This window comes from Centruroides vittatus, unplaced genomic scaffold (genome assembly GCF_030686945.1).
Source record: "Centruroides vittatus isolate TY-2023 unplaced genomic scaffold, ASM3068694v2 scaffold_1015, whole genome shotgun sequence".
Taxonomy (NCBI): Eukaryota; Metazoa; Arthropoda; class Arachnida; order Scorpiones; family Buthidae; genus Centruroides; species Centruroides vittatus.
In genome coordinates this window covers 2,549,321-2,561,392 of record NW_027122666.1, presented here as the reverse complement: position 1 = coordinate 2,561,392, position 12,072 = coordinate 2,549,321, and the positions used below count along the sequence as shown (strand labels likewise).

Below are 12,072 nucleotides of genomic sequence, written 5' to 3'. Positions count from 1 at the left end.
GTCTTCCTGAGGAAACTTTTGAATATTCATATAATTTGTCAGGTGATACCAAACAATTTTTTAACTAAATTAACTAGTAACATAATACAGTAAATAAAAAGTTACTCATTTATAGATATTAATTTCAAAATTATCTTAAAAATAAATACATTCCATTAATTTCATAAATATATGTTAACACTAGTTTTTATAGAATGAAGTTTTAAAAAATGGAATAGAACCCTTTTTAATTCAAAACAGCTATGTGTAAAATTAACTGTTTTTAACATGTAAACATCAAAGTTGTAAACTAAAGGATTTACAGTGATAACAGCTATGAAAGAAAAATATAAAAATAAAATATCAGTAAGAATAAAAATAACTAAAAAACTATTTAGTTCTGTTTTATTTTTTAAAAACTGCCCATGCATTTGAACTTCCTAAAGCACTCAATGGAAAAAAACTAGATGTTCTCATTCAATTTTCCTTTTTTGAATATTTGGGTCTAATGATTGGTCCTAAGAAATATTTTACCAATAAAACTGATTCCTAAAGTTTGTAGCTTTTGTTTTCTCCTGAAGTCATTATATTCAGAAACTAATTGTTCACTTGACAATGTTATAATAATATAAACATAAGAAATATCAATTAATAAATATGCATTACAGTGGAACCTTGCTTAACAAGCATAATTCCTTCCAGGGTCTTACTCGTAATGCGAAACACTCGTTAAGCGAAACAATTTTTTTCATAGAAATTAATGTAAAATACGATAATGCCTTCCACGCCAAAAAAATGCTCAAATGTTTTATGTATAATGTTTATTTAAAAAAAAAGTCACAGCTAATATGTTTGATAAACACTACAAACAATATGCCAAATTCTTGGATTATGTAAAGGCTATAATTAAATATTAGAAATTGATTAATTTGACTAGAGGTAGGCAGTTATGTTTCCATCTCATATTAAATTTAATAATTATGAATAGTTAATTTTTAATTCAGATATTTCTAAAATTTAATTTGGAATCAGTCATTAAATTTAATGACCCAAGAATTTGGCATATCGTTTGGCATGTTTATTATATAACTGGCTATGGTTGTTGATGTTTATAAGTAATGTGTGTGAACACAAGTTTGGAAAAATATGTGATCACAAGCGACACTAAGATGCTAGTGGAAGAAGTGCTAAACACAGACTGATGGAGCATGCCGCATGCGCACAATTCGGGACTACCCCTCTCCTAATCACTCATTAAGCAAAATATTGCTTGTTAAGCGAGGCAAATTTTTACAATTTGTTTTACTCGTTATGTGAAATACTCATTGTGCCATGTGCTCATTAAGCGAGGTTCCACTGTACAGGATAGGATCTTTTCAGAGTTATTATGATTCTTTAAATTTTTTTAAAGAAAATATTTCATTTAGAAAGTTTTTCATTTTTTGAATGTTTTGAAAATGTTTAAGTACTAAATATTAAAACAATTTCTTAATTTTATTCTAAAGCTTGAATATGCTTCATTTTAGTATTTTAATTTTTTCAAACCAATATCCTAAAGATATTAAATATTAATATTATGTCAGTTCCTTGTTTTGAACTGACACGATATTGATGAAATGAAATTATGTGAAAGATAAGACTGTGATATTATTACAAGACAATTTTATATTATAACAATTATATATCATTTTAAGCAGTAATTATATTGAAATTTTTATGCTAATAATAGTGTTATTAACAGTTTTGTATTAAAATATTGATTTAGAACGTCCTCAACACCCAATTGAAGTTAAACTAGAAAGATCTTGGAGTCGGAGTGCAAAAATAACTTGGAGCATTTTTTCAAATAATAATAATAAACCATTGCAATACATTATTGAATATTGGAGTATTTCAGGTAATTTTTTATTTATTTAATATTTATACTTAATTTATAATAAATTTAATTTTTTAATAAAATATATTGTATTCAGTCAGTTCTCAACTTTATAATCATCTGCACTTCAAAACAGCCAAAACTAGTAAAGTAAATTAAAACATTTACAATTTTCATGATGACTCAGGATATTTTTTTCTTCAAATTTGAAGTTAAGACTATTTACAAAAATATACATTTTCGAGTCTATCCTTTAATCCTTTAACAAAACCACATTAGTAACAGTTACAATGGTACTCATATCTACCGCCAGAGGGCCAGAATCAGTTATAAATTGGCTAAGGACTTTATAGTATGGTGAGAAGATTTACTTTTTGTTTTTAATGTAAAAGCGTCAGATCCTCGAATAAAAGGCTGACGTTTGATCATTTTTAACTTTGTGAATTTTTTTCTATTTTTGTCTTTTTTAATGAAGTTTATTCTTCAAACCATTGTAACTGTTACTTCTGTGGTTTTGTTAAAGGATTAAAGGATAGACTCAAAAATGTATATTTTTGTAAATAGTCTTAACTTAAAATTTAAAACAATTATCTTCCTAATGTAGTTTAAATTTGACTAATTTTTTTACACCTTATAGGTTTGGTGATGAAACAGAGTCAGAGATTACATTCAAAAATATATGCTTTTGTTAGTAGCATATATTTTTGAACTTTAATCTCTGACTCCATTTCATCACTTAAACTACAAAGTTTGATAAGTCTGTGAAAAGCAACCAAATTTGAGCTACATCACGAAACATTAAGCCAGACAAGAAGCAAGAATATTTATAAAAAATTTATTTTCAAATGTATAGAATTAGTTGCATTTGCTAATGGCACGGTTAAATGATGAATGTAATATGTAATACTATCAATATAATAGCCAATAAACACATAAACTTATCAATTATTATTATATAATGTTTAAGTATAACTTGTGGTCACATCATTAGTTACTCAAAAAGTGAAAATGAAACTAATTTTGTGGAATTTCTCTGTTTGGGATTTTTATAGTAATAAATTTTATTAAATTGAATTAAATTAAATTAATAAAAAATTAACAATAAAAAGTAAAGTTAGTTCTGTACAAAGATTGCAATAATTCCTTGGTAATATGTACGGTACATTTTGAATTTTGTTGTCTCCCGTGTTCCTGTGTATTTCCATAAATATTTGTTTTAATGAAATATCATAATTAATTAATTAAAATATTAAATATTAGTTTGAAATATAATTCACTTGTTGTTGTTTTATATTACAATACATAAATGAGAGAGAAACACCTTATTTGTATCCAGCAAATGAGCTTAATGAATTAAAAAATGTTTTTAACCTCTATATGTAGGTCTTCTTCAGTTAATATAGTTCAAAAGAGAATGATTAAAAAAATCAAACTAGTTAATAGAATCAAACACAAATGATATTTAATGTTTAAAAGAATAAAATACAAAATTTTAAAATTTAATACAAACCAATGAGGAAATAATTTTCTAATGCTCAAAAAAATAAATTGTTGTTTTTAGCTACCTATGCAAGACTTAATCTATAAATGCAATCCTACGATATTTGGTATCCTGAAAAATGACAATCCCAGAGAAAATTGTTTAATACCCCAGGAGACTACCATTTCACTGGAGGACCAATGTTTCAACCAAAGACTTCTCAATGTATGGGACCACCACATGTAACTTTGAAAAAAGATCAAAGAATATCAATACACAGTTAACAAGAACATGAACAATACAATCTTAACAGTATAAGCCAAACAACAAGGTGTACAGGTTGCTTGGGAGGACTCCAAGATGAAATAATTAACACAACAGTGTAGCAGCATTACAAACACAGTTTATCAGCATAATTAAGATGTAATGGCTAGTACTTTCAACAGCTTACAGCTGCCATCATCCGGTGAAAAAGAATTGAATACAATTAATTTTCAAACTTTCAGTTATTTGAATGAACTTTTTCAAGTTATCCAACTTTCTCTTAAGCATGCGGCATATGCTAAGCTAGCCCAGAGAAATTGTCCCTGTTTGTTGGATGCAAATAAGATATGTTCCATTATTTCTGTGATTCTCATCCAGTTTCTACATATTTATTTGTATTACAGTACATACACAGTAACTGATTAATTATAATATACATATTTGTGCAATATTATTTTAAGCTTATAAGTAGCCTTGGAAACTCCATACTCATTATTAGTTATGACAAATATGACTTGCAATAGGAGTCCTGGAATATACCTTATTATAGATTTCATCATCATAAGTCAAGGACTACCTGTGTATTATTAAAACTTTTATTACTTCTAATGAAACTTTTTTTGTTTATAAAAGTATAATTTTAGAATTGTTTTAATTGATAATTGCCTGATGTCTTTATTGTCCAATTTTATAAGAAAATTTTATTTTTTCAATATTCTAGTGTTGTAGATGAAACTGAAATAAGAAATTATTCTAGAATTTGTAAATACATGTTTAAAACAACAAAAATAAAGTTTTGTATAATAAATAAAATAGCTATAACTTTAATAATCATTAAAGAGAAAATTCATTTTATAAAAACAAAACAGCAATAACCATCAACATTTTCAAATTAAAATTGTGATATATTGTTGAATGTATAAATATTAGTGTTGAGAACATTGATGTAAGAGAAATCAATATTTCATTATTTCTAGGATAATTGAGTCAAATATGTAAAAAAATATAAAATTAAATAAAGAATAGAAATTTTTAAATTTTGTACTTGTAAATGTATTAAATAATTATAAAATATTTAAATAAAAGTTGTTTTACAAATATAATATTACTAAACCATAAAGATATTAAATAATAATAAATTCAAGTATTTGAAAAACCTCTTGTGGTCCTCAATTGCAGATAAATACTCACTATGGTTTAAAAATTGGCTTATTAATATTGAATTATTAATATGTTAAGTGTATTATATATAATTTTTCTTAAAATTGACATTTATAATAAAAAAAGTCTTTGCTTTTATATTTAAATCAAATTAATTTTGAGACTTGAAAACTAAAAAACTTATTAAAAGAAAAATAACATTTAAAAATTTTAAATATAATTTTTCAAAAGACTGACTGATTAGTTGCCATAACATAAGCAATTGAAAGATTGTACTAAGTAAAGTAATAAAAACTTTGTTTCTTTGTTTAATGTAACTGATAGTTTTCATATAAAACTTCCAGATCCAGAAGGGATACATAAAAATAATTCAATTCCTGGTTCAGTAACATGGTTTATTATAAACGATCTTCAACCCGCATCTAAATATCGTGCTCAGGTTTATGCAGAAAATAATATTGGAATAAGTCAGCCATCTGAACAAATTGTTTTTACAACTGGTAATGAAGGTAGGCTTTGTTTCTAATCACAAATTATGATTTATTATTTAAAGATATGAATAAACAGGATTTGTTTTATTTGAATTATTGATGGTTTAGATTTAATCAACAAATTCTGAATATGACATACATAATGTGAAAATTAATTTCAGAACCTTCTGCATCTCCTAAAGATTGTCATTTAGAAGAAGTTGGGGCCACTTATGCTAGGATTTCTTGGAGAGTAAGTTCTTTTTATACTCTTAAGTGTAAAATATATTTAGTACTTATGTAAACCACGTTAAAAAAATATTGATTACATTTTTATAGCTATTTATATTTCTCGAAATGTCTTACTATGTAGTATATTTTTTTTATTTTGTTATTTGATATTAATATTATTTAGAAATATATCACAAATTTTAAACTTTAAACATTGAAAAAATGTTAAAAGCTGTATTCTTATATATTATAATTGTCATGGCTATAATTTGGCTATGGGAGGATGGCGGATACATCTTTGGTGAGAGGGCATTTTTGTAGCATTGGAGCACGAGGTGTGCTTACCTTCCATGTAGAGCTTGTGAGACCTTTGTAGTTAACAATAAAGTTGTTATGTTGTTAAAGGCTTAGATTAATTGTGAATACAGATATCCTAACATGCAAGAATAACTCAACAATAATTATTTATCATATATAATTATGAAAGTAATTTTTTTCTGGATCAGTGGCATGGCATCATTTTTGTAAGAGTGGAGATATGAAGAACCAAATAGTAGGAATGGGAATTCCTCCATTCATACATCATGGGGAAGCTACAGCAGAATGGGGATGGAGATAGTATGCTAACATTTTAAGTCAAATTGTGACAATTTGACTTAAAATGTTGATTGAGGAATTTTTGGATGTACTGGTAGCTAGTTTGCTCATACATGTATGATATAGGGCTCCTCTACCTTAGACTAGCACATTTTTTGGTAATGATATAAGGTAGTCTAAAAGGACCTGCTAATAGATGGAATGAGTCTGTTCTACCCCAGGCTTCATAGACGCTTTCAATGGCCCTGTTGACATGTAATATTAGTAAAATTGTAAGATCAATAATCAGCACACACTACAATGTTTTCAGGGCAAAGCTATATCTTCCATTTTTGTCAATAGAACTATGCCACTGTTTTAGGTTAAAACAAGTAAAATGGCAAAGCCATATTTGAGACAAGACTATGTCTCTGAGACTCGCTACTAAGCGGGATCACTTTGATGCTCAAGGTGGGTCTCGTTCTCATTCTCATTCTTCAATCTTCTTTAGTATTGCTGGTTTTGAACGAGATTGTTCAAACTTCGCCAGCCTCAGCCACGACTACAAGGTCGTTCAGTGCATTTTTGTAAAATTAACCTATCGAATTTCGAAATTTCTCTGTTGTGTGTCACCCCAGGTTGAATTTTTGTCAATGCCTAACGAAAATTTCTCATTTTTGAAAAAATAATCCTGGCCATTGTCCGAAATTATTTTTCATAAATGAAAATATAAATTACTTTGGTTTTTGAAGTGTTAAATATAAAGCAATCTCAAATGTATGTATTTATGAAAAATACAAATCATCAAATATCAATAGCATTCTTTCTCAATTTTTAATCTTAAAAATTACTTTACCTGCATGAAATTAACTTGCATTCTTTTATGAAATTCAGTGAAACTATAAATTTTTATCACAAAGAAAAATATCATTAAACAAAATAAACAAAAACAAGTAAAACAGCAAGGCCGTATTTGAGACAAGACTGTCTCAGAGAGTCACTACTAAGCGGATCTCGTTCTCATTCTCCAATCATCTTTGGTATCACTGGTTTTGAGCGCGATCATTTAAACTTCACTGGCCACAGCCATGACCACGAGGTCATCCATGATGCATTTTCAGTGAAATTAACCTATCAAATGTTGAAATTTCTCTCCATTGTATGATGCCCCAGGTTGAATTTTTGTCAATGCAAAAATTTCCCATTTTTGAAAAAAATAATGGTGGCTATTGTATCGTTCGCAATTATTTTTTTATTTTGCACAAACGAAATATATATATTAATAAATGTAAAAAGAAAAAATAATTATATTTCGGAAGTTAGTTTTAATATAAAATTATAATGACGTGCCATCTAGTTTCAAAAACTTCTGATGATGAAATGAAATATCTCCAGTCAATTGGTCAAGGTTAGCATGTGGCTACTAGAAATATGTGGGGAATAACACGGGACAGGAAAATTGGGTTTTTTTCAAAGATTCGTTTGTCAAAATTCAATGTTGCAATATTCATATTTTCAACTTACCAACGAGCAACACATGCACAAATCTCGCACTACTGTTTGTTTGTAGAGAGTGTCGCCATTTTGTATTTTATTTTGTCAAGGTTCTTGGTTTCCTGACTACCTACAAGTCTGGTTTTTTTTATGCACACATGATTTGGGCACCTAATACTCTGTGCCAAATTTCAACTCCTGACATGTACTCCTTCATCCCTCTAAGCTGGTAAGACATCAGGCAGTACGATTTTATAAACAAGACAGTCTTGTCAATTAACTGAATAGAATTTATCAGTAATTTGTGATAGTATAACAATTTAAAAATTACATATATTATTTGAAGTGTACAAAATTTGCTCTAAGAACATGTTTAAGTTATGGATTTTAAATCCATATGAATTTTTAGGTAAAATATAAATAAATATTGGTATTAGAGATGAGTGCACAAGTCTATGTTCACAAAATGGAATTATGCAATTGATTAAAATGTTTTTTTTCTTAATAATGGCTTCAGTGTTAAAGATGACTAAAAGACAAACCTTTTGTTTTACACAAGACTTTATTCACAAGCACTTTCAATAATAACACCTTATCATATTCAGGTGAACAGAATGGAAATGGAATAAGAATTTTATTTTTCTTGTTTAATAAAAACTATATTCCAAAAGTTATAATTTAAATAATTATTTTATGATTTAATTTTTTCTAATTTAATGTAATTATAAATAATTTAAATTATAAAACAAGTGAAATTTTATTTTTTAGCCTCCATCAAATAGACATTGGAATGGAGAATTAATTGGATTTTATATTGGTTATAAAATTACATCTTCAAATTCTGTTTATAGTTATCATACTGTATCTCTAATGGGTGATATACATTCATTCATACTTCGAAATTTAAGAAAATATACAAGATATACTGTTATAATTAAAGCTTATAATAGTGTTGGTACGGGCCCACCTTCAGAAGAACTTCAGTTCAGAACAAAAGAGGAAGGTAATAAAATAAATTTATGAAAATATATGAAAATAAATTTATGTGAAATCATCATTATTTATATTTTTATAGATCCTGCACCTCAACCTGTTCTCTACATTGAAAATCTCACTCCAACATCTATTAATTTGCATTGGACTGTTTCTTCTAGAGAAAATACAATTACAGGTAAGAATTGCTTAGTAATAGATTAAATAATAATAAAAATTAAATCTGTAATATTGATTCTTATAAAACTAATATATTATTATATTAAAACTGTTTGACTGCATAAATTTTTTAAAAACTAATCTTAAATGATAGTTTCAATGGTACTTTTAATAATAATAATTGTAAAATATTTATTTTATTATTAAAAATAAATACAATAATTTATCTGTTAAAAAAAATATTAAAATATTAACTTTAATTTTTGTTTTTTTATAAATTTTTAAAGTAAAATAAAAAATTAAATTAGGTTTTTATATATATTTTAACATTAGATTTAAAAGTCTTTCAAAATAATTGATTTGTATGTATGCAGCATCTTTTTATAAAATAATTACTACTATGATAGTATACATTTATGGTGACAAAAACATGTAGAATTTTTTTTACTGAGAAATTGCTGGTACTTTGTACCAGTTATAAGTACCTTTTTATGCTATCTGTCAGTATACTGTACCAGCAGATAGCTTGCACATTTTAGTTGGAAAATAGTTCTTTATAGTTGAAATAGATGTAGACAATAGACTCTCACCTAAACGTCAAATTTCCAGCAAAACACCCAAATTCAACATTTGAACGTTTTTGGCCACTCTAATCGGCCTTCATTGGGAAAAGTCAAACAAAAATAACTTCTATTTATAGAATGTTACCATGTTATACATGTAATTTTTAAAAAATTTTTTAAATCAATTTAAACAACAGCTGTGATGTATATTAAGCAACATATATTCCTTTAAGAGTCTAAATAATAATTCCATGCATTTGGTATGGGAATGTAATCCATGTTGATGCATGCTCCTCTTATGTCGGCACTGTAGATTTCTGCAGTCTAGCATGCATAAACACGGATTACATTCCCGTACCAAATGCATGGAAGTATTATTTAGACTCTTAAAGAAATATACATTGCTTAATATATGTCACAGCTATTGTTCAAACTGATTTTTAAAAATTACATGTACAACGCAGCAACATTCTATAAATAGAAGTTATTTTTGTTTGACTTTTCCCGATGAGTGGCCAAAAACATTTAAATGTTGAATTTTGGTGTTTTGCTGGAAATTAGACATTTAGGTGAGAGTCTATACATAACATTCCAGTTTACTGTTTTGGTTTTTAGACATAGACAATGCTTATGTACTTTCTCATCTGTTCTTTTAATAAATGTCTAAATCATGTTTTAAATTTCTAATGATAAATGTTACCTTTAACTACTATTTTTTAAGAATTATAAATCAAGGAAAGAAATTAGAAAAATTAGTAGGATGATATAGAAATCAAATCACTATTTATATTTTATTTTATCAAATTTATTTTATATTTTATCAAATCACTATATTTTAATTTATTAAAATATTATTATGCAAATTTTATAATCAAGTTTTCTACATTTATCTACACATCTGTGAGTTTTGTGTTTGACTTTCTTAATAACAATGCTTTCTGATGATGCTATCTCTGCCAAATCTAAAAATGTAATGCAAAATATCTGCGAAATAATACATGAAATAATATAACAGCAGATGCTTTATATTTGAAATTTGGTATTTGTAATTGTTTTTCGTATTTACAAAGCTAAAATTCACTTATTCATTAAGGATTAATAAAAATAATGAAACACAGATAGAGACAATTTTATAGTTTTCTAATGCTTTTATCTTAAATATATTTTAATGCAATTTATGTCATTTATCACACTAATGGATACTATCTTGTTTCTCCAGTTGTTATAGCGTGTGCACTTACACGTAGTTAACATTTTGTCTTGTATTATGGTAATATAAACACAATGCAAATTAATTTCAGCACTGTATTTTGAGATTTCAGTTTTTTTTAATCTGTAAAAATCAACAATGTTATCCAAATAAGCTAGTGGCAAGATATCAAAATTACCAAGTGATCTCTCTCTTTCATAGAAAGAATTAAAGTGATAACATTCAGGAAGACGAATTGACAACTAGGATTATTTGTTCTTTAAGATATCATAGAATAGATATTCAGTCTGGTCCCTTTGAGTTGTCTTATTACTGTAAAAAATGAAACATCTGTTTGATTATTTTAGCAAGCTAATTTGATTATTATTATTGATTTTATTTTATATCATTGTGTCAATAAAATTGAATATATCAAATTGAATGGTATAACTAAAGTAAGTTATGTTAGAAATTTAAACCATTACACTGCATGCAAATTATGATTAAAATGATTAACGTTTAATGTTCAAAACATGATTGATAGTGATAAAAATTGCAAGTAATCAAATGCATGTGAGGCTGATGGTGAGAAAATGACAGCTTTGAAATGAGGAAAAAAAATGCCTAAGTACATGGAGATAACTATATATAACAATAACCAAATCTGATAATAAGCAAAGTTTTATAAGTGGATTGTAACTTATTTGTTTTAGAACTTGCTAATTCTGATATTAGTCAACCAATAATATTCATGATTGTAGTCTGTTACTCATTTAAACATTTCCCCGAGGTGACTAGACATGTTACTTTGAGACTATTTGTATTCTCAGAATTACTGCATTTTTAGTAGTGTACTTCCTTATTCTGATTTGTTTTCAAAAAAATAATAATAAATAAATTTTCTCTTATTTTTACATGACATAGATGTAATTTTAGAAGTTAACTGTTCATTACATAAAAAAGAATCATAATGTAATTATGGGTAATGATAAATTTTTTAATGAAATTAGGTGATTTAATATTTATTGTTTGGAACAGAAATTAAGTAGAGATAAAGTAATGGGAAAATGTATATGCAATCAGTAAAAATAAAATTTTAATAAAAAACAAATTTTCTTGAAACATTTCAAGATACTTATTGAAACGATATTGTTTTTCCAAGGAAAAATTCAACTATTGAAGGTAGTTTTTTTAAATAGCAAATGATTTTTGGAGTTGTGTGAAAACTAGGTTAACTGTTGAAACATTATCAGCTTTAAATAATTCTTAATTATATTTGTGAAGTCTTTTTAAATGTTAAGTCAAAATGACAAATGTATGAAGAAAATTCATTTAAGTGAAAAATACAATATTTATCAAATAAAGTATGTAGTTGGTATAAATCAATAAGCTTCTTCTTTTTCAATCATTTTGAAAGTAATGTACTGCTTTTACTTTTTGAAAATCTGGTACCTTAATAACAATCTATTATTATATAATTTTTTTAGAAAGAGTAGACTAAAACTTTAATTATGTCTGCAAGGTAATGATTAGGAATTAAAATATAAAGTTATCAAGTTTGAGTGATAAATTTTAAACTATAAATTGATGTATTCTGGAAAATATTTTCATAAGTTTTAAATGTAATACTGTATTAT

General features: G+C 26.3%; 1 protein-coding gene across 1 annotated transcript in view; it reads left to right on the top strand.

The window, feature by feature from the left end:
* Positions 1 to 12,072, top strand: part of LOC136986358 (cell adhesion molecule Dscam1-like) — a 49,913-nt gene that overhangs the window by 26,104 nt on the left and 11,737 nt on the right. Inside the window, exons 7-11 of the mRNA XM_067283877.1 lie at positions 1,745 to 1,876; positions 5,105 to 5,269; positions 5,413 to 5,483; positions 8,300 to 8,534; positions 8,607 to 8,702. Coding sequence (XP_067139978.1) covers positions 1,745 to 1,876; positions 5,105 to 5,269; positions 5,413 to 5,483; positions 8,300 to 8,534; positions 8,607 to 8,702 — 699 coding nt within the window. The remainder of the gene's footprint in view (positions 1 to 1,744; positions 1,877 to 5,104; positions 5,270 to 5,412; positions 5,484 to 8,299; positions 8,535 to 8,606; positions 8,703 to 12,072) is intronic.